Source organism: Lingula anatina, chromosome 7 (genome assembly GCF_051362555.1).
Source record: "Lingula anatina isolate TDL-2025a chromosome 7, LinAna3.0, whole genome shotgun sequence".
Lineage (NCBI taxonomy): Eukaryota > Metazoa > Brachiopoda > Lingulata > Lingulida > Lingulidae > Lingula > Lingula anatina.
The window spans coordinates 753,264-777,317 of NC_141773.1; the positions used below are offsets into that span (position 1 = coordinate 753,264).

A 24,054-nucleotide genomic window follows, 5' to 3' on the forward strand; every position below is an offset into this window, starting at 1 on the left:
GAGAAATATTTTTATTGAAGATTCTTTCCATCAGTTTTGTGCGATCATTAACTTGGTGAAAAGTAATTACAGCAAATATTTAAATTTCCATCACCTATTTATTGCTTAAGGAAAAAGCTGCTGAACTAAAAAAAACATGTTGACAGAATATTAGTTTTTATGTGTATACGTTGACTGACTATTGAATCATCTTGAATTCCTAGTTGACATCATTGAACCACAAGTATTTCCGCACCCACATGGAGGATGCCCTGTCTCTGGGCAGACCACTGCTGATAGAGGATGTATCTGAAGAGCTGGACCCTGCCCTGGACAATGTTCTGGAGAAGAACTTTATTAAGTCTGGGAGAACTTATAAAGTAAAAGTGGGTGACAAGGAGGTGGATGTCATGGACGGGTTCTACCTGTATATTACCACCAAGTTACCCAACCCAGCCTATACACCAGAGGTAGGTATACTCTTTATAATCACCAAAATCAAATTAACCTGATAGATTGTTTCAAGAATCATGCACAGATTGTGCTTGTAACATACATTTTTATATATATTTATTTTACACAAAGGGCATTATGGGAGTAACACTAACTTACCAGAACTTTTTACCTTTAGATAAGTGCCAGGACTTCCATAATTGACTTCACTGTAACTATGAAAGGATTAGAAGACCAGTTACTTGGAAGAGTAATCCTTACTGAAAAACAGGTGAGATGTTGATATGGCAGATACAGGTACTAGAAGGTGTGGTTTGTATGAGGTAACCTGGTCTAGTAGCAATATTTTTTATGTACACTGGGAACCATTAAACTTAATTAAAGTAATAAGAAGTAATACTAGGCTATAGATACTAATGGTATACACTAAGCAGTTGATTTCATTACAGTGTTGACATATCTGACAATAAAATATTTGTCTGTAGGAACTTGAAGCAGAGCGCACTAAACTGATGGAGGATGTCACATCCAACAAACGCAAGATGCAAGAACTGGAAGACAATCTCCTGTACAAACTCACCAGTACAAAGGTATGGACAAGATGGAGCAGTATGGAAGGCTTATTGTGAGCCATTTGTTACATAGTTTATGCCTTACATAGATCTTAATTTAGGAGTAGTTTATGATTTCATTAATTGAAAAAAAATTTTTTTTTCTTGCTTTATGAATAGTAAATAGTTCCCTTTAAAAATAACTAATTATTATCTCTTATAGATAAGTGTCTATTCAAATGCTTTTTTGTGTGAAAGATTCATTGGCATTTTTCTTTGGAACCCAGGTTAAGATAACAATAAAATGCAATGTACGTTTTCAATTGGCAGGGCTCTCTGGTAGATGATGAATCCTTGATCTCTGTGTTGGCAGTAACCAAGCAAACTGCAGCTGAAGTGAGTGAGAAACTTGCAGTTGCTGCTGAAACTGAAATAAAAATTAATGACGCAAGAGAGGAGTTTAGACCAGGTAATTACTGTTATGTGCCTGTTAAAAGTTTCTAAAAGTCCTGAACGACAGAGACGTGTAGAATTACCATAATGCACTAGTCTAAACAGAAAAGAATATTAAAATACCATTGTTGTTCAACAAAATATTGGATCAATATTTTTTTCTGTAACATTAATTAATATACATGTCATTGTGGGAATTGATAGTACCATGAAAGTGTTGTTTTGTGTTCTAGTTGCCACTGAAGGCAGTATTCTGTATTTCCTGATCTGTGAAATGAGTATGGTGAACACCATGTATCAGACTTCCCTCAAACAGTTCCTGGGCTTGTTTGACCACTCCATGGCAAGGTAAAGAATGGTTCTTTGCATTTAAATGGTGTGCTTTGCTTATTATTGGTCCTACTTCATACCCACAATTTTTTACAAGTAACTTGTGCACATTGATGATCTAATTATTATATTGGTATCAAACAGCACATATAGATAGTGTATTAAAAATAGAATAGAAATGGGATCTGATATGGAACCATTATATACTGAGCTCAAGTATATATAGGAACTTGTCATTGATGCCAAAGTAGGAATGTTGAAAAACTGCATTTGTAAAGATATTGGGCATGTCAAACTGATCAATTTACCCGTCCACTTTCAGATCAGACAAGTCTCCTGTGACTTCCAAGCGTATCAACAACATCATCGACTACCTGAGGTTTGAGGTGTTTGCCTACTCCTGTCGGGGGCTGTATGAGAACCACAAGTTCCTGTTCACCTTGCTGCTCTGTCTCAAGATTGACACACAGAAGGGCAATGTCTCTCACCAGGAGTTTCAGATACTCATCAAAGGTTGGTTAACTGTTGTACATAGTACAATGTGGGTGACACTGTGTCAATTAAGGCTTGTGTTAGACTGTATTTGTCCTATTGGTAAGTTAGTGTATATAACCTTCTGTTTATTTCTGCAAAAATATATATGCTTGCTTTTGTCCGTGGCCTTTTCTGTAAATGATACATAATACTATTTTAAGATAGAATAACAGCTGATTTGTTGTAACTATTGATTTTTAAAAATTGGCACATTTTATAGTTATTTGTCTAATATTCTACTAATTTTTGTTGAGATTGGTCACTTTTATACAACAATTTAATTAGTTCTTTGAAAGAGAAATATCTTAGTAGACTTAAAATTCTCCAACCTTGACTAAAGTCACTATCATCCCCAGGTGGTGCTGCCTTGGACCTGAATGCAGTTCAACCTAAACCATGCAAGTGGATTCTGGACATGACCTGGCTGAACCTGGTAGAGCTCAGCAAACTGGGCCAGTTCAGAGACATCTTACACCAGGTAAGGAGGCATTACGTGTGTCTTTATTGATACTTCTGGAGTGTTTAGTATATGTGTTATCAGTAAACAACCAGAACAACTTTCATATGTTTTTTTTTTTTTTTTTTTTTTTTTGTTAAATAATAATGTTATTTACAAACCATGCCTGTATAGCCAGCTATTTTAAAGGAGTTGTTTTTCTAAAAAAATGTAGACCCACCGAATCTAGCAGTTGATCCAAATTAGAGAATTTGTGTAAAATCAAAGCCAAATTTTGATGTAGAGTGGACCTTTTGCAGCAGAACTGGAGGTTCTTTTTACATAAATGACATCTTCTTACTAGTAATTTATGGTAAATGTGCGCATGCACACACATACACACACACACGCCAGATGGCTGTGCTTTTTATGTACAGACACAGATGTGTCTGTACATATAGCCATCATCTGCGTCTGTCGTCGCCGTCGCCGTCGTCGCTGTCGCCGTCGTCGCCGTCGTCGCCGTCGCCGTGCACTTTTACCGATAACACGATAAGTGGAAAACCATTTTGCCTTTTGATTTGAAACTTGCAGAACTGATGAATATTCATAATACGCAGGTCAAGTTCGAAAATCAGCATGACCGGGTCACTCTTAGGGAATTTATGCTGTTTTTTCACTTTTTTCAACATATATGCAGCACCGATAACACGATAAGTGGAAAACCATTGTACCTTTTGACTTGAAACTTACAGAACTGATGAATATTCATAATATGCAGGTCAAGTTCGAAAATCGGCATGATTGGGCCATTTTTAGGGAATTTATGCTGTTTTTTCACTTTTCAATATAAATGCAACACTGATAACACAATATAAGAAAAACGGATTGGCCAATTGGCATTATATTCACAGGAGTGGTCAATCTTACTAAAACGCAGGTTGAGTTCGAGAATCAGCATAATCGGGCCATTATTTTAGAAGTTATACTGTTTTTTCACATTTCCTCAGATTCAATTATTAGGCATGTTAACAGTCTCATTATTGAACTTATTAGATGCGTAAAAGTGTTTGTTTGATATTTCCTGCATCTTTACAACATTGTTAGTTGATTATGTAAAAAAACATTGTAAACTTGTTATCATGTATTGTGTAATAAAGTGTCAAAAATGGAAATAAACTCATATCATTGCAGTTTGTCAGATTCAATCATCCACTATGTTCAGAATCTCAGAATGGAGGAAATTGGACATTTAACACTGTTCTATTGATACTTTTCCCATCTCATCAATTTTCTTAGTTGGTCATATAAAAATGGCAGTAAAATGTTTATTTTGTTTTATGTTAAAAAAGTGTTAAAAATGGAAATAAACCCATTTCAGAACAGTGCTGTCTTGTTTACATTTTGGCATTTTTATGTACAGACACAGATGTGTCTGTACATATAGCCGTCATCTGCGTCTGTCGTCGCCGCCGTCGCCGTCGTTGCCGTCGCCGTGCACTTTTACCGATAACACGATAAATGGAAAACTGTTTTTTCTTTTGGTATGAAACTTACAGAACTGATGAATATTCATAATACGCAGGTCAAGTTCGAAAATCAGCATGATCGGGTCACTTTCAGGGAATTTATGCTGTTTTTTCACTTTTTTCAGCATATATGCAGCACTGATAACACGATAAGTGGAAAACCATTTTACCTTTTGACTTGAAACTTACAAAACTGATGAATATTCATAATACGCAGGTCAAGTTCGAAAATCAGCATGATCGGGTCACTTTTAGGGAATTTATGCTGTTTTTTCACTTTTTTCAGCATATATGCAGCACCGATAACACGATAAGTGAAAAACCATTTTACCTTTTGGCTTGAAAGTTACAGAACTGATGAATATTCATAATACGCAGGTCAAGTTCGAAAATCAGCATGATCGGGTCATTTTTAGGGAATTTATGCTGTTTTTTCACTTTTTTCAGCATATATGCAACCCCGATAACACGATAAGTGGAAAACCATTCTACCTTTTGGCTTGAAACTTACAAAACTGATTAATATTCATAATACACAGGTCAAGTTCGAAAATCAGCATGATTGGGTCATTTTTAGGGAATTTATGCTGTTTTTTCACTTTTTTTCAGCATATATGCAGCACCGATAACACCATAAGTGGAAAACCAATTTACTTTTTGGCTTGAAACTTGCAGAACTGATAAATATTCATAAAACACAAGTCAAGTTCGAAAATCAGCATGATTCGATTATTGTTAGGGAATTTATGCTGTTTTTTCACTTTTTTCAGCATATATGCAGCACTGATAACACAATAAGTGGAAAACTGTTTTTTCATTTGGCTTGAAACTTACAGAACTAATGAATATACCTAATAAGCAGGTCAAGTTTGAAAATCAGCAAGATCGGGCAATTTTTATGGAAGTTATCCTGTTTTTGTTTTTTTTCAATTTTTTCAGCACTTTTATAACACCGATAACATGATAAGTGTAAAAATGTTTTTCCTTTCCTTGGATTGAAATTTACAGAACTGGTGAATATTTATAATACGCAGGTCAAGTTTGAAAATTGGCATGATTGGACTATTTTTACAAAAGTAATGCTGTTTTTTTCCCTTTATTCAGCATACATGCAACACTGATAACGCATTTTAAGGAAAACCAATCAGCCTTTTGTCTTGCAACTCACAGGAGTGATCAATCTGACCAGTATACAGATCAAGTTTGAAAATAAGCTTGATCAGTTAAGTTTTGATGAAGTTATTAGCCTTTTTGTATATAAGTGGTTTTTCTTCAGATTTAATTCTTAAGCATGTTAACAGTCTCATAACGGTACTAATTGGATATGTTAAAGTGTTGTTTTAACATTTTCTGCTTCTTAACAATATTGTTAGTTGATCATATAAAAATGACGGTAAACCTATTATCCTGCATTGTGTAATAAAGTATCAAAAATGGAAAGGAACTCATCATTGCAGTTCGTCAGATGCAATCATTCACTATGTTCAGAATCTCCAAATGGAGCTAATTGGACATTATAAATTGTTCTATTGATATTTTTCCTATGTCAACAATTTTCCTAGTTGAACATTTAAAAATGACAGTTAATTGATGATGGTTTTATGTAAAAAAGGTGTTGAAAATGGAAAGAAAATCATTTCAGTACAGTTATCTCTTGTTAACATTTTGGCATTTTGAAAGTGTGACCCTAACTTCCATGTCCTTGGAGACCTTTCCATATCACATTTTCTGAATATCCATGATACTTTTATTTTTTTATAAAAAATTTGATGGTCATTATGCTGTTAAGTATTATGTTATATTGCATGAAAGTTAAAGAAAACCCTATTTTGGACACTGCTGCCAGGATAGCGATTAAGGGAAAACCATGTTACTTATGATAATCAACCTTACTGAAAAGAGTGAAGTGCAGCTTGTGTTGGAAAACCATCGTAATTGTTTTCTGTTTTGAAAGCAATGCAGTACAGTGCTATTTGGTGCAATAAATGTATATGGATAGTAGGCAGTTAATTCAGGGTTATAAAATAATTTGCTTAATTGATTTTCAAGTTATTTCAGGGTTATAAAATAATTTGCTTAATTAATTTTCAAGTGGGTATTAAATGAGATTACATAAACACACATTGAGATTTCATTGTAAAGTCCCATCGGTTTAGTTTTCTTAACTGTGTCACATAATTAGGAATCGATGATTATTATGCAGGTAAATGTTATTTAATATGGAAAATAAGTTTACAAAAAAAATTTTGTGTAACGCTTACATTAATGCTAAAGATGAATAACAGTGCCTTATTATTCTCAAACTCAATAGGGTTATTCATATCATGTTAGTAATTGTACAGCTAGATTAAAAGTTTGAATAGCAGCTTTATTGGTATTTTTTGTTATGTTTTATTTTACATTTTCTTTTAATTTTTTTATGCTGTTTTTTCACTTTTTTCAACATATATGCAACATTAATAACACAATATAAGAAAAACAGCTTAACCAATTGTCATTATACTCACAGGAGTGGTCAATCTTACAAAAATGCAGGTTGAGTTCGAAAATCAGTGTTATCGGGCCATTATTTTAGAAGTTGTACTGTTTTTTCAAATTTCCTCAGATTCAATTCTTAGGCATGTTAACAGTCTCATTATTGAACTAATAAGATACGTAAAAGTGTGTGTTTGATATTTCCTGCATCTTTACAACATTGTTAGTTGATTATGTAAAAATGATGGTAAACTTGTTATCATGTATTGTGTAATCAAGTGTCCAAAATGGAAATAAACTCATATCATTGCAGTTTGTCAGATTCAATCATCCACATCTGCCATGATGACCATGATGGGAAAACCGTGTTACTTATGATTGTCAAACTTTCAAAAAAGAAACACAGGACTAAAATGCAGCCCAAGTTGGAAAAGCAGTCTAATGGGCTTCTTTTTCTGGAAGTTATACATTTTAGTGAAATATTCATTATCTTTTTGGCATATTCATTGTGGGACTCGGAGCTCCCATGGACATGAAGCCGGATGGTAATCAAATTTTCTACATGTTCATGCTATTTATAGTCAATAATCAAAAATTGGTGATAATTATTCTATAATTTATTATGTAATGTTACATCAAAATTGACAATAATCTTTTTGCACTGCTACTGCAAACATTATGAAAAGAAAACTGTGTTATTTATTATTATATTTAACTTAAGAGTATGATTTTTAGGATTGGCATGCAGTTCAAATTAGAAAGCCAGGTCAATTGGGTTATCATTTATTATTGAATTTAATGCAATTTTGTGTGAAATTTCATTTTTCTCATTCTGGCACTTTCTAAGTATAAACTTGAACTCTGATGGGCCTGAAGCCTTATGCTTTTACTTTCATCAGTGTTACCTGTTGTGCAAAATTAAAATTTGATGTTGACTGTGCAGTTAAACATAATGTATTATTGCATCAGAAGTGGTAGTCTCCTATTTTGTGCATTATTGTTTTGTGCTCTTCTTAAGTTGTGACTTATGGGCCTGAAAGACCTTTGAGAGGGTCAGTCTATAAATTTCCCTTGGGTATCACTTCGCTAATTTCAGTTATAAAGTAATTTGCCTAATTGATAGGCTACATAATAATAATAATAATAAGTTTATTGAGCACTAAATGATGTGAATACATTTGCAGGCTCTCTAGACTACAATATTTACATAATATATATATGGGTATACAATTATATATGTTTACATATGTAGTATGTTAAATCATACATGTGTTAATGCAAATTATGCTATAATATTAATTAATTAAGCTATTCACAGCATTATTGACAATAAGTGGCTGTGATATACTAGATTTCAGGTGAACTATGTATTTTAACAGCAGTCTTTACAAATTCTGCTATTACTTTGAGACTTTTATGACAGGGTGGATTAAGGAGAATTGACAATATCTGATCACTGTCATCTAGACCCACTACACTGATTTTCAGTAGTTCATCATGCATTCGTTGCCTCTCAACAGTGTATCTTGTGCATTCTGTGAGGAAATGTTTTTCATCCTCTACACAGTTGCAAGCTTTACATTTTCTCTCATCAAGTGGAGTTTTAGGGTTTGTGTATCGGCCCCTTTCTATTGCTAGGTCGTGGTCACTTAGTCTAATTTTTGCTAGTGTTTTGATATCTAAGGGTGAGACACTCATTTTGATGTAATTTTCACATTCATAAGATTTTTTAATTGTTTTGTATGTCCTTAATTTGTTTGAGGTCGAACTATTTAATTCCTGCCAAAAGAGTTTTTCGATTTTTATGTTCAATTTTTCTACTAGGTTTTCTATTTGATGTAATTTCTTTGGTGGGTTGTTATCTTCTGAGAAACCCCAACAATTGTGAAAAGATTGGATGGATTCTGTCCATGTGTTTCCCTTTGTGTCTTGCTCAAGATTGTACACCTGTTTTACAATTCTATTATCTGGTAGTTGTTCCAGTCTAAGACTATATCTTTGGACAAGTTTAGCTATAGTTGGAAAAATAGGGTACCTGCCGAGTTCGGCTCTAGACATGGTATTGCTAGCCTGCTTTCTTAGACCTAAAATCCATTTGCAAAATTTCAAGTGTACCTGTTCGAATGGCATTTTATTAATCTTTTTCAGAGACATGTTTTTCTGTTTTAGTATCTCCTGTGACCAGACCTCACTACCATAAAGCAAAATTGGTTTGATGAGTTTGTCAAATAAGTTCATGCACAAAAGAGGTTTGGAGATGTTTTGAGAGGCAAGTGCTCCTTTAAGGGAAAACAGGGCTTTTAGGGCCTTTTTCTTTAAATTTTCAATTGCTTCCTTTAATGAGCCAGTATTGGAGAAAACTATTCCCAAATATGGGTATTGTTTTACTTCTTCTATGGGTTCATCATTTATGTAAAATTTTGTTTGATGGTCAAGTTTGCCCTTCTTCCTAAACACCATTATTTTTGTTTTCTTTGTATTAATGTGTAACTTCCACTTTTGACAGTACTGTTCTAATTTGTTCAGTAGATTTTGCAGTCCATCCTTTGTTCTTGACAGTAGGACCAGATCATCGGCATAGAGTATGTGATTGATGCCATCTACCTTGTCTGTGGCTTTGCATGTGTGGAAGGATTCTTTTATGTCGTCTATAAATATATTAAAGAGTGTTGGGCTTAGATTATCCCCTTGGCGGATTCCAATCTTAGCAAAAAAAGGTTTGGTATAGCTGTTGCCTGTGGAGATTCCTAATTTAGTATTTTTGTACATATGTTTAATCAGATTGTAAAATTTTCCTCCTATTCCAAGTTTCTGTAATTTGAGTAATAGACCTTTGTGCCATACCGAATCAAATGCCTTTTTAAAATCAATAAAACATGCATAGACCTTCCTATTTTGATTTGTATATCTGTTAATAATTGATTTAAGTGTGAAAATGTGATCAGTTGTTCTGTAACTTGGTCTGAACCCACCCTGTTCTTCGCTGAGTTTGCCTTCCTTTTCAATCAAGTCAGTTAGCCTATTTGCCAGAATAGAATTAAATAACTTACCCAAACAGCTTGTAATGCAAAGACCCCTGTAATTTGAGGGATCCAGACACTCACCAGACTTATAGAGTGGTATGACTATGCCTAAATTCCAAGCATCAGGGATCTCACCAGAGTTTAAGACCAGGTTAAAAATTTTAGTCATCGCACCAGTTAGGTATGGTCGCCCAGTCTTAAGCATTTCATTTCGTATGCTATCTGCCCCAGGTGCTTTGCCATTTTTTAGCTTTCTGAGTGCTTTTTGGACCTCCAGAATGGTTATAGGGTCATCTAGTTTGGGATTCCCAGGGCAATCTTCATATTTTTTCAATTCATCATCAATATCATTGTCACCTGGAGGCGGGATACCACACAGTTGTTGGAAGTAATTGTGCCATACATCAGGGGCAATAAGGTTGTTCTGATCCTCTTCTTTTTTAAGTTTTTTGATAATTTGCCAAAATTCTTTGGGGTTCTTTTCTTCAATGTTCAAAAGCTTTTCAAGGAGGTTGTCTTTATGTTCTTGTTTTTTCTTTTTCAGAAGTTGTTTGTACTTTTTGCAAGCTTGATGATAAGTGTGAGAGATAAAGTGATTATTCGGGTTTTTGTGGAGTAGTCTCCCAAGGTGTTTAACATTCCGTTTTACTTCGATGCATTGATTGTCAAACCAGGGCTGTTTTTTATTCCCTTTTCTTGGATTACTATTTTTCTTTGACATTCTTTTTGTACGCAGTGATGCACTAGCCGCGCCATCTAGGATTTTATTAAAAGACTGACATGCCTTATTTACTCCCTCTTTAGTAGTTGGGAAGGTGGTAGTTTGAAATTCACATATGGCTTCTATGTTTTTTTCACTTTCCAGTTCACTAAGAAATTTATCTGCAGAGTCATTGCCCCAGATGTACTGATCTTTGAATTTTTGAAGCGGAATAATTTTTGGTGACTCCTTGAAACCCTTACTTGCAATTGTGAGATCTAGAAGACAGTGATCTGAGATATAGTCAATTGGGTGAACAGTGAAATACTTTACACTATCAACTAACTTATCACTCAAAACTGCATAATCCACTGCACTACAGCCATTTTGATTGTAACATGTGTAGTACCCTAATGAATTTCCTAACACTCTTCCATTCAGTATTCTCAAATTGCTGCTAATGCATAATTCTACAAGGGTTCTTCCCTGAGAGTTTATGATACTGTCTAAGTTGTTCCGAGCAGGAGTGAGCATATCTGTGGGGTGGCTACCAGGCACTGGGATACCGTGTGTGTTATCATTTTTGATATAATCTGGGAGTGTACCAGTTCTAGCGTTAAAATCACCCATGAGGCATATCATGCCATCTGATTGATACTGAGCTATTTCCTCTTCAAGGATGTCAAAGGTAGCTTCATCAAATCTCCCATTCTTTGGCTTAATATATACTGCACACACGAATAAGTCTTTTTGGAGACCGAAACACTGTCCTGGTAGCCTTATCCATAAGGTATTCTCACTTTTGCTAGACATTACATGAAGAGCACCACTAAATTGTTTTCTGTAATATATGACTATACCGCCGGATGGGCGTCCTTTTGTTTTCTTTTTTGTTTTTATTTTGTAGAAGTGGCCATGTGTTCCACTAGGTAGGACCATTTTTGATCTCAGGGTGCTAAAAGTTTCTACACATATGAATATATCAAAATTTTCGACCATCTCAACAAAGTTTTCATCAGTAAGTTTCTTTGCTAATCCTCTAATATTTCTCATACCGATGCGTAACATGTTTCTCTGTAATTATTGATATCTCTTTAAAAAACATACAAAAAGACCTATCCACACTACTTCAATGAACTTACTCAGTGTTATACTAGTAATTAATCAGGGAGAAAATCTTCTTTTTCTTTTTGTTGATATTCACTTACTAGTAGTAGTTTTCAGTATTTACTTAAAGCATTTAGTTGGTCACTTAAAGCTTTCAATTTAAAAAAAAAAAAAAAAAAAAAAGTTCAGCTTCATCTTAATTAAAATCAATACATCCTCATCTGACTTATGGATTATATGTAGTGATTTTTACAGACACTTTCCTTATATTATTTTCAGTAGGAAAGTAATTAGTAAACATAACCATTGTGTGTATATTTAGAATATAAGTAGTAAGCTATAGTGAGAATGTTTGCAATAACTTATAACTCTTTCATTTTATAGGTTGTGACTATTAGTCTTTCTTTCAAAGTAATGAATACTAATAATGACTATTACTTACATATGGCATCCACTGGATATTTGTAGTTCTTTACTGTACTTGTGAGTGATCATATAACTAGCTTTGGAAAAGAATTACCTTAGCTTATGCTCTAGTTTGATTAAGCAGTCTCTCAGCATTTTAAGTTCGTTACCAATATTGCTATCCTTCTGTGGCACTGGCTGTGGCTGATGAATGTCATTGTTACGCCGATGTTGGTGTACATGATGGGCAGGAAAGGTACGGCGAGGTGTGTGTCTGGCAGCTTGTTTGATGTTGCGAGCAAGCGATATTGTCCCTTTAAAGTTCAGGTGAATTCCATCATGGCTAAATAGCCACCGCTTGTCAGTGATGTCAGTGTTCTGGATGTAGGTAACATTTTCCAATGATTGACAATATCTTTGGGTGAGAGTGTTTGTTTCCTGAGCTTTTTTGTTGAATGACCAGTTACCCCACCGAGGTAGTATGTTGCTGACTATAATTTCAGTGTCAGGATATTTCTGCTTAACACTTGTAATCAAGCTCTTCAATTCGTCACAAGTTTCACGTGGTTGTTGTTTTTGGATGTTGTTTGATCCAATTATAAGAGAAATGGTTTTTGGACTGCCCCAGTTGCTCTCCTCGATCACTGCCTTTGCATCTGATATTTGTCCACCACTCAAAGCAAAACAATGGCTATTGGTCCCAGGGAAAATTTTGTTAGCATTGAGTCCCTTTCCAATTGAGCTAGATACTATTGCATTATCAAGGGGTCCTGTGTTGATTTTAATATTCCATCTTGTATGTCCAGGGCCTTTTTCAGTGTTCAAAGGGTATTGGATACTAGTGCCATCACTGTTTGTGGGGGTTGTGGTGATTTGAGGTTGTACATCCAAAGTCTCAGTTACTTTACCCTTGGGTGGGAAAGATTTGTTTTGTGCAGCTCCACTAGAGGGTATGGTGTTAGTAGAGGATGGTAGGGGATCCTCTTCTCCCACCTGTATCGTGGACACAGGTGAACATGTCATGTTGCTGGTCTCTACGTGATTTAGTTTGATGCTGGTTAGCACAGGTAGAGGGGTGGGCTTCATCAATAGGTTACCTGTAGTTTCTGATATCTGTGACTCCTTGTTACCTGGTCCATTGTTTGGGAGAGGCATCTCTGCAGGTGCTTGTGGCGAGGTGCAATTATCTGTCACATCTATGATGCATTGTACTCCACAGTTTGTTGTTGGTGATTGGGGAGGAGGTATATCACACTGAGTTCCAGTATCTGATGTTGCAGTGATGGTGGGAATAAAGGCACATTGGGTCCCTTCATTCACACTTGTTGTTTGTTTTGCAGTAAGCTGGCAGCCAAGCTTCCCCACTTGATCTGATAATGTTGTTAATTGGGCTGTTAAGCGGGTCAGGGTGTCTTTCAAGTCTTTGTATTGCTCTGCATTGACTGTAGTTAGCCCAGTAAGCTGCTCCTCTATGGCTTGTAACTTTTCATTGCTATTCTTTGTATCCTGTCTCTCTTTATCTGCAGTTTTAAGCATTAATACTGAGTACTGGTTTTCAATTGTTTGAAGAGTTTCTTGTATTTTGCAAATTTCTCTCTCTGATTTCATGTTTTTGGGACTAGAATAAAGTTTGCCTGTTTTGAATCCTTTGGGAGTTGAGGAATGGCGAGGCTTTGTTGGTTTTTTAAGCTCAGTTTGACTGTTATCTAGTATTGCTGTATCAAATTCTTCTGCTGATTTACTGGTAATTTCTGTGATTTCAGTTTGCACTACTGTCTGGCTGGCTGCCACTGCTGGCTGGATCTTTTTGGGTGTTGATATGAGCATTGCAATTTTTGGATAGTCATTTGCGAGCCAAAGCATATAAGCTGCTCCTTGGATATGTATTTTCTTGGATTTGGCTGTACTGTAGAAAGTTAGAGAAACATGTCCTAGTTTAGATCCCATAGAGCCGATATAGGGAAATTTGAGTTGTGAGCCTGATCCTGAATTGACAACATCTTCCGTGGCTTGTTTGTGGTATGATTTGCAAGCTTCAAACCACTTTTTCACTAAGGGCACAGTACTGATTCCAACTATGGCACATTGGGCATTGTGGGTTGTGGAGACAATATTAGGACCATAGTACTCGTCTTGATAGTCATAATCTGATTCAATCCTATTTTCCTGGTCATATACTAGTCTGGATTTTGGATTAATCAGTTTGTGGTAAGCTTCACTATATTCTTGGAGTAAGATTTGAGTATTTCCATTGAACTCATTCAGGTTACTTGCCTTTGAGGTGAATGCATCCCTTATCTCTTCAGCAGTAGCATTAGGCTTCACTCCTAGCTTAGTGTAGTGATTGTCCTCCATCTTTGTTGAGACTGTCTGTTTGCTCCTTGAAAGTCTTTTCCAGAATTTAGTCTTTTCACATAAGCTTTGCCTTAAATGTTTGATCCAGTGGTATGCCTTTGAATTTAAAAACAATCTTCACCTTGATTCAGTTGCATATTAGTAGCTGGTATAGGTATTTTGGTATAACTTTTAGAGAGCTCTTTGCATCCTCTCAGATCAGTCGGCCATCTTGAAATCTCATCATAAAGCACACTTGTGATTTGAGATTACATAAAGCACACTTGTTGATATTTCCCTGTAAACTCCCATAGGTTAAGCTCTCTGCTAGATTAATAATAAGGAAGCTGATGATTCAGTTGCATATTAGTAGCTAATAATAAGGAAGCTGATGATTCAGTTGCATATTAGTAGCTGGTATAGGTATTTTGGTATAACTTTTAGAGAGCTCTTTGCATCCTCTCAGATCAGTCGGCCATCTTGAAATCTCATCATAAAGCACACTTGTGATTTGAGATTACATAAAGCACACTTGTTGATATTTCCCTGTAAACTCCCATAGGTTAAGCTCTCTGCTAGATTAATAATAAGGAAGCAGTGATAATTATGCAGGTAAGTTTTGTTTAATATTGCAAATAAGTTTTTAATATATATATATATAAATATATATATATAAAAATATATATATATATATATATATATATATATATATATATATATATATATATATATATATATATATATATATATATATATATCAAACTGAAAGATTAAAAGTTTGAATAGCAGCTTCATTGGAATTATATTTATTTACCTCTGCCAAGGAGGTTATATTTTCACCCCTGTTTGTCATCAACATAACTCAAAAAGTTATGGACCGATTTTGCTGAAATTTTCAGGAACTGTCAGAAGTGGGCCAAAGAGGACAAAAATCAATAATAATCAACAATTGCTACCTTGGCAGAGGTCTGCACTCTTGGAGTGCTTTTCTAGTTTTGTTATGTTTTCCTTTATAATTTTTTCTCAAACACTTGCATTTGTGACTTTAAACTCTCATCCGCCTGAGACTCTGACATTTCTGTTTTTCCACATAAGCAGTTGTATTGTTTTTTATGTCTTTAAACATTATGTTACTTATGTAATATTATTTTATGCACTGTCATCATTTTTCAAATATTGAGACTTACATCATGTGAATTTGAACTCTCATGGTCCTGAAACTGTAATCTTATTGAAAGGGTAGATTGAGACCATCTTCTGGGACTTCCGGAAGACAGTCAGGTTATTAAGTTTATATTGCCTGGTATCTATTTTTTCTTCTGTTGGAAGACCATCAAAATGGAGGATGGATCAAAATAGATACTTTGGAATACTGTCAGAGAATATCTCTGGGTCCGCTCATGTTATTGACCATTTTACCTGTTGTGCATGATTATAAAATTCAGTGTTGACTGACAGTGCTATTATAAGCATTATTTATTATTGCATCAAAATTAACAAAATGACCTTTTTTGCATCTTTATTTTCTGTTTTTTGTCTGTACATTTGACAGCTTTGCTGCCTTGTTGTTACTATAAGTTTAAAAGGCCATAAAGATGACAATTGCCTACTACTACTACTACGTTATATATAAACACCTCAGATACCAGGCAATGAGAAGTCATGGAAGACATGGTTTGATTCTGATGCCCCAGAGGAGACAGTGATACCAGATGGCTACTCCAGCGCACTGGACACCTTTAGGAAACTGCTGCTTATAAGGTAGCTTGGTCAGTCTTACTTTACTATACAACAAACATGTGGCATTTCTTGTATCTCAATATATTGAGAAGTATATCTGTGTCTTCTCGAAGATTTTAGCATGGGTTTAGCTTCTTCGGTCTTACTATTCCTACATTTCAATATATGCTGAAGTAGTAGTAATCTTTGCCTATTCACTTTCTTTTGTGAAGTTTTTTGTACGTAATATGGATTTAATTGTTTGTATATGGGCTGCATATGCTATAGTTAATCTTTAAGTCTAATTGGTCTGTTGTATGTTGGCAGGGATGATATTTAATTACATACAATATATAATTGTTCTAATATAATATTCACAGGTCCTGGTGTCCAGACCGCACTATGGCCCAGGCCAGGAAGTACATAGCTGACTCTATATTGTGATATATAATATTCACAGGTCCTGGTGTCCAGACCGTACTATGGCCCAGGCCAGGAAGTACATAGCTGACTCTATATTGTGATATATAATATTCACAGGTCCTGGTGTCCAGACCGTACTATGGCCCAGGCCAGGAAGTACATAGCTGACTCTATATTGTGATATATAATATTCACAGGTCCTGGTGTCCAGACCGTACTATGGCCCAGGCCAGGAAGTACATAGCTGACTCTATATTGTGATATATAATATTCACAGGTCCTGGTGTCCAGACCGTACTATGGCCCAGGCCAGGAAGTACATAGCTGACTCTATATTGTGATATATAATATTCACAGGTCCTGGTGTCCAGACCGTACTATGGCCCAGGCCAGGAAGTACATAGCTGACTCTATGGGGAAGAGATATGCAGATCCTGTCATCCTGAACCTAGAGGCCACCTGGGGGGAAAGTGACCCCAGGACACCTCTCATCTGTCTCCTGTCCATGGGCTCTGACCCCACCAACCAGATTGAGGGGCTGGCTAAGAAACTGCATACTGGTCAGTAATTCTTAATAAGAAACCATATATGCTGGTCAGTAATGAAGACATTTCTCAACACAAATATTTAATAATTAACCTTCTCATATATTTTTTCTTTCAAAATTATTTTCCTTTAGCAAAATCATCTTTCATAAAGTAAAAAATATTTTCAGTATATTAATTAATATTATGAATGTACATGTTGTTGATTGAGTATGTCATTATAACTTCAGAATGCAGAGCCATCTCCATGGGTCAGGGTCAGGAGGTACACGCCAGGAAACTGGTGGCCTTGTTTATGCAGTCAGTAAGTAGACAGTTTTATGTTTAAGTATTTAGATTTTAAAGTTTGCCTTGGGACATGAGCAATTGCATTAGGCACTAGTTGCCAAGATATACCTTTTGCTTTGCTTCATTCCAGGGAGGCTGGGCACTGCTTCAGAACTGTCACTTGGGTCTGGAATTTATGGATGAACTCCTGGAGACACTGACTGACACAGAGACTATCCATGAGGGCTTCAGGGTGTGGATTACTACAGAGGTCCATGACAAGTTTCCCATTAGTTTACTACAGGTGTGTTTGGCAGTGTTGTTTAAGTTTATGACAAGTTCCTCATCAACTTCAGTTATATATGTGTGTAATATATGTTCAATCATCAAACCCATGACCTTTTTATCAAGGCTGGTCTGATGAGGACCTATGTGAGTTCTGTTTCACTTTCCAACAGTTTAATTTACATATGGTGAGAGATATTGAAGTCTTTATCCATAAAAAGGGATGTTTGGGTGTTGTACTTATGATCCCAGACCACCATACAGCAAATGTAGAGCTGCATGCTTGCTTGCCTTCTGCACCATTTTCAGGATTTATTTTTTAAGAACTACCTTAATTCATCTCTGTATATCTGCAATTTTGCAAAAACTAAAAAGAAATAAAGAAAACAAAAGTGAATGCAATGATATCACCCCTGTTTTCTGTGATTCCATGAGTTAGGCTTCCATCAAATTTACCAATGAGCCACCCCAGGGTATCAAGGCTGGTTTGATGAGGACCTATGTCGCTTTCTCCCAGGATTTCCTGGATATCAGCAGTATGCCTCAGTGGAAACCTATGCTGTACACTGTCTCCTTCCTACACACTGTGGTACAGGTAAGACTACATTAAGACAGGTCTGAAGACAGCAACTAGTCTTACAGTTAAATCTAATAGTCTGATACAATATTCTAGTTTGATGTATATATCCTTGAGTATATATTGAGTCCTCGTGGAATTGGATTGATACACGTACATAGTCCGATGGTGTACGTCTATAGAAATGGGTCTTAGTAACATTTTGTTTTCTTGATGATCACCAGCAGACTTGTGTCTGTATATGTAATCTCTACATTCCAGGAGCGTCGTAAGTTTGGTCCTCTTGGCTGGAACATTCCATATGAGTTCAACTCTGCTGACTTGACTGCCAGTGTGCAGTTTATCCAGAACCATTTGGATGACATGGACGTCAAGAAGGTAAGGATTTGTAGATTATTTATTTATTTATTTATTAAATGGTGGATGAGTAGGAGTTATGCTCTGGTTCATAAGCCCAGTTTTCTTTTTATTATTTTTATGTACAGACACAGATGAACTGATGAATATTCAAAATAGGCAGGTCAAGTTCGAAAATCAGCATGATCGGGCCATTTTTAGGGAAGTTATGCTTTTTTTTTCACTTTTTTCAGCATATATGCAACACCGTAAACACGATAAGTGAAAAACTGTATTACATTTTGGCTTGAAACTTACAGTACTGATGAATATTCATAATACGCCAGTTAAGTTCGAAAATCAGCATGATCGGGTCATTTTTAGGAAAGTTATGCTTTTTTTTCACTTTTTTCAGCATATATGCAACACCGTAAACACGATAAGTGAAAAACTGTATTACATTTTGGCTTGAAACTTACAGTACTGATGAATATTCATAATACGCCGGTTAAGTTCGAAAATCAGCATGATCGGGTAATTTTTAGGGAAGTTGTGCTTTTTTTTCACTTTTTTCAGCATATATGCAACACCGTAAACACGATAAGTGAAAATCTGTATTACATTTTGGTTTGAAACTTACAGAACTGATGAATATTCATAATTCGCCGGTCAAGTTCGAAAATCAGCATGATTGGGTAATTTTTAGGGAAGTTATGCTTTTTTTTCACTTTTTTCAGCATATATGCAACACCGTAAACACAATATAAGAAAAACAGATTGGCCAATTGTCATTGTACTCACAGGAGTGGTCAATCTTACTAAAATGCAGGTTGAGTTCAAAAATCAGTATAATCGGGCCATTATTTTAGGAGTTATGCTGTTTTTTCACAATTCCTCAGATTCAATTCTTAGGCATGTTAACAGTCTCATAATTGAACTAATAAGAAATGTAAAAGTGTTTGTTTGATATTTCCTGCATCTTTACAACATTTTTAGCTGATTATGTAAAAATGATGGTAAACTTGTTATTGTGTATTGTGTAATAAAGTGTCAAAAATGGAAATAAACTCATATCATTGCAGTTTGTCAGATGCATTCATCCACTATGTTCAGAATCTCAGAATGGAGGAAGTTGGACATTTAACACTGTTCTATTGATACTTTTCCCATCTCATCAATTTTCTTCATTGGTCATATAAAAATGGCAGTAAAATGTTTATTTTGTTTTATGTTAAAATAGTGTTAAAAATGGAAATAAACCCATTTCAGAACAGTGCTGTCTTGTTTACATTTTGGCATTTTTATGTACAGACACAGATGTGTCTGTACATATTGCCATCACCTGCGTCTGTCGTCGCCGTCGCCGATGCCGTCGCCGTGCACTTTCCTTGTAAACACGATAAGTGGAAGGCAGTTTTACTTTTTGGCTTTATATTTACAGAGCTGATGAATATTCATAAAATGCAGGTCAAGTTCGAAAATCAGCATGATCGGGCCATTATTGTAGAAGTTATGCTGTTTTTTCACTTTTCAGCATATATGCAACCTTGTAAACACATGTTAAGGAAAACCGTTAGGCCTGTTGTCATGACACTCACAGGAATAATCAATCTTACTAAAACGCAGGTCAAGTTCGAAAATCAGCATGATCGGGCCACTGTTTTAGTAGTTATGCGGTTTTTTCATTGTTCAGCATATATGCAACACTGTAAACACAATATAAGAAAAACAGTAAGCCCAATTGTCATTAAACTCACAGGAATGGTCAGTCTTACTAGAACGCAGGTTGAGTTTGAAAATCAGCATAATCGGGGCATTATTTTAGAAGTTATGCTGTTTTTTCACATTTCCTCAGATTTCCTCAGATTTAATTCTTAGGCATGTTAATAGCCTTATTATTTAAGTAATAAGATACGTAAAAGTGTTTGTTTGACATTTCCTGCATCTTTACAACATTGTTAGTTGATTATGTAAAAATGATGGTAAACTTGTTATCGTGTATTGTGTAATAAAGTGTCAAAAATGGAAATAAACTCATATCATTGCAGTTTGTCGGATTCAATCATTCACTATGTTCAGAATCTCAGAATGGAAGAAATTGGACATTTAACACTGTTCTATTGATATTTTTCACATCTCATCAATTTTCTTAGTTGATCTTATAAAAATGGCAGTAACCTATTAATTTTGTTTTATGTTAAAAAAGTGTTAAAGTAGGAAATACAGTCTGTTTGGTAATTCTTGCTGCCAGTTAAACAGTTATTTTGTGAAAATTTAATTTTTCACATATTGGCATTTTCAAGGTGTGACTTTGAAGTTCCACGGGCTTGAAGACTCATGCTAGTCACATTTTCTGAAAATCCATGATACGTATATTTTATTATTAAAATTGAGTTATTATGCTGTAAACTATTATGTAATATTGCATCAGAATAGAAGAAAACACAATTTTGGGTGCTGCTGCCATGATGACCATTATGGGAAAACCATGTTACTTATGATTGCCAAACTTTCAAAAAAGAAATACAGGACTAAAATGCAGTCTGAGTTGGAAAAGCAGTCTAAGGAACTTCTTTTTCTGGAAGTTATACATTTTCAAAGTGTAAACTTGTCACATATTTTAATTACATTGGTATTACCTGTTGAGGATAATTAAAATTTGATGTTGAATTTGCAGTTTAACATAATGTATTTTTGCATCAGAATTGACAGTAGCCTATTTTGTGCATAGTTATTTCCTGTTTTTTGTCTGTACATTTGACAGCTTTGCTGCCTTGTTTTAATAATTGCATGCATTATATCTATTATCTCTCTTAAAAATGCTTTAAAAAGGTTTAGTTTACCAGTTTGGTAATTTGTCTCGAAATTAATTTCACATGCTTGTCCAGAAAGTTTCATCTCATCATGCTGTTGCAATTTTTTGTGGTATGATTATAACAGGTTATATTCACCAAATGCAAGTTAAAATAATAATAAACTTATCAGGCAGCATTTCTATAACAACAGCCCCATTTGTTTTCCATTTGTTGGTGTCATTATGATCATGTGTCTTTCCCCAGGGCCCCTCCTGGAACACAGTCCGTTACATGCTGGGAGAAGTACAGTATGGAGGGAGGGTCACCGATGATTATGACAAGAGACTCCTCAATACATTTGCTAAGGTGATTGACCCTAGTGTTGAAAGATGAAAAATTGTGATTATTTGCAACTGTTAGTCCAATCTGCCTGAGAAGCCCTTTTATATGCCTTTTACGGACAGGCTTAAACAGCAATTAACATAACATGCATCTTTGCTCACATGACGTCAAGTCTGAGAAGAGTTGAAATGAAATGGATTAAAGTGTAAAATCTAACCAAGTCATAGAATACTGGGGTGTGGCCTTAATTTAATATCCTTCTGCTATTTGTTTAGGTGTGGTTCTGTGATGCAATGTTCAGTGACAGCTTCCAGTTCTACATTGGCTATAAGATCCCCAAGTGTAAAACTGTGGAGCAACATTTGGCCTTCATAGAAGAACTCCCCACAGTGGACTCACCTGAAGCTTTTGGTCTGCACCCCAATGCAGATATCACGTAAGTGCTGATAAGTTTGATTAACACAAGTTTGTAATGTCTTTGGGAACTGCTTTTATTTTTAACTCTCTGTTAAAAAAAAATCAAATGAAGACGTGAGAAAAATTTTTTGCCACAAAGAATCATTAGAACAATGTTTAAAATCTTATTTATTTGCAAGCTTGATATCAGGCATTTCTCATGAGTTTCTAAGTTTTGCCACTTACTTTAAAATTCATAATTAAGAGGAATTTATGGAGAAGTTTGCACCAGTTTTCAAGCAAAAATGGGAACTTAAAATATGCCAACAATACTCCATAATCAGTGGTTTATTTCACAAGGTTATTTAAGTACTTGTGCTAATGTTTATTATTATGTTCCAGTTACCAGGGTAACACAGCCAAGGAGGTCCTAGACACCATAGTGAACATCCAGCCCAAGGAGGGTGGGGGAGGAGGTGGAGAGACCAGGGAGAGTGTGGTCTTCAAGCTGGCAGATGATATGTTATCTAAGTTACCCCAGGACTATCTGCCTCATGAGGTATGGTAACCTTTTAAGTAAAGTTATTTTACTTCACATGCTGAATACTGCTAGTCCTTCTCTATTCTTTGTGCCTCTTATTGGAACAGCTTTGATTTTTTTTTTTCTCATTGATATTCTGATGAGAATAATATATTGTAATGAATGTTGTTCATTTGTAGGTCAGAGACAGACTGAAGAAGATGGGTATCTTGCAGCCTCTGAATATCTTCCTGAAACAGGAGATAGACCGCATGCAGAAGGTGATCACTGTGGTACGCACCACTCTCTCAGACCTGAAACTGGCCATTGAGGGTACCATTATCATGAGTGAGGTAAAGATTACTTAACATGGTTATATTTTCCTGTCTGATAACCAAATAATCAGGACTTATTCCTAAACTTACATCATGATTTAGAATTCTTATGGTTACAGCCCACTTGAAGCTTTTTACACATGCCATCAGACATCACATTGGGTGTGATGAAAGTTACAGGGACAATTTGTCAGCATAACCAGATTATGAATAAATATGTTCCAATATCATTGGAAAGATAAACTTTCCCTGTAAAAGAAAAATGGAAGTATTAGTGTGAGTGTTTTGTAAGGTGCATCAATGTAGCTTAATGTCCAATGTGTTAATGATATAGTGTCATAATACTTCATCATATCATCACAGTAATCTCACTTCTACCACATCTTAGAACCTGAGAGATGCCCTGGACAACATGTATGATGCCCGTGTGCCAGCCCTGTGGAGGAAGATCTCCTGGCAGTCCACCACTCTGGGCTTCTGGTTTACTGAGATGCTGGAGAGAAATGACCAGTTCTTTACATGGATCTTTGAGGGCAGACCCAAGTATTTCTGGATGACAGGGTTCTTCAATCCACAGGGTATGGGGAATGTACAATACAGAAGAATAGTGTGGGGATGTTTTCATTTTGATTGCAAAGAATATGATTGGAAAAAAATGGAACTTGCTTTGATATCATATTGCTTTTCATCCTATTTAAGGGAGCTTGTTTTATAGTTGTTTCATTATTGTGAACTGCCATCCATAAACAAGACAGCAGAAACATGTATTTTTGATAATCCTAAATTTACCTCGAAATGCAGGCTACATAACCCTGTATACTTAATTATCCTGAAGTTACACGTACCTTAAAGAAATGCAGGCTAGCCCTGTTTAATTGATAAATATAAATCCTGTATACTTGCAGGTTTCCTGACAGCCATGAGACAGGAAGTAACAAGAGCTCACAAAGGCTGGGCTCTAGACTCTGTCACACTGCACAATGACGTCACCAAGTATCTCAAGGAAGATGTCACCTCTGCTCCTTCTGTACGTGCATTAATGAGTTATTGTTATTCAGATAAAAACATGCTGCATGATAAAAATGCAGTGGTTATATGTACTGTAACAATAGTTGCTGAAATTATCTGAATTTCGTTAGCTGTAGAAATGCTTTGATTGAGTTCGAAATTTTGTAACACTTGTCATTTTACAGTTTTACAGTTGA

At 35.5% G+C, this 24,054-nt stretch overlaps 1 protein-coding gene across 2 annotated transcripts in view; it reads left to right on the forward strand.

Annotated features, from left to right (window-relative positions):
* The window catches only part of LOC106178862 (dynein axonemal heavy chain 8), a 72,317-nt gene that overhangs the window by 47,004 nt on the left and 1,259 nt on the right, over positions 1–24,054 (forward strand). For both annotated transcript variants that reach the window (XM_087018687.1, XM_087018686.1), the window contains 19 exons: positions 204–449; positions 611–703; positions 918–1,022; positions 1,314–1,452; positions 1,670–1,784; positions 2,089–2,279; positions 2,657–2,778; positions 15,952–16,070; positions 16,809–17,011; positions 17,227–17,300; positions 17,415–17,567; positions 17,988–18,143; positions 18,387–18,503; positions 21,521–21,622; positions 21,874–22,034; positions 22,397–22,553; positions 22,715–22,867; positions 23,238–23,427; positions 23,755–23,876. In XM_087018687.1, the coding sequence (XP_086874813.1) occupies positions 204–449; positions 611–703; positions 918–1,022; positions 1,314–1,452; positions 1,670–1,784; positions 2,089–2,279; positions 2,657–2,778; positions 15,952–16,070; positions 16,809–17,011; positions 17,227–17,300; positions 17,415–17,567; positions 17,988–18,143; positions 18,387–18,503; positions 21,521–21,622; positions 21,874–22,034; positions 22,397–22,553; positions 22,715–22,867; positions 23,238–23,427; positions 23,755–23,876 (2,718 nt within the window). The remainder of the gene's footprint in view (positions 1–203; positions 450–610; positions 704–917; positions 1,023–1,313; positions 1,453–1,669; positions 1,785–2,088; positions 2,280–2,656; positions 2,779–15,951; positions 16,071–16,808; positions 17,012–17,226; positions 17,301–17,414; positions 17,568–17,987; positions 18,144–18,386; positions 18,504–21,520; positions 21,623–21,873; positions 22,035–22,396; positions 22,554–22,714; positions 22,868–23,237; positions 23,428–23,754; positions 23,877–24,054) is intronic.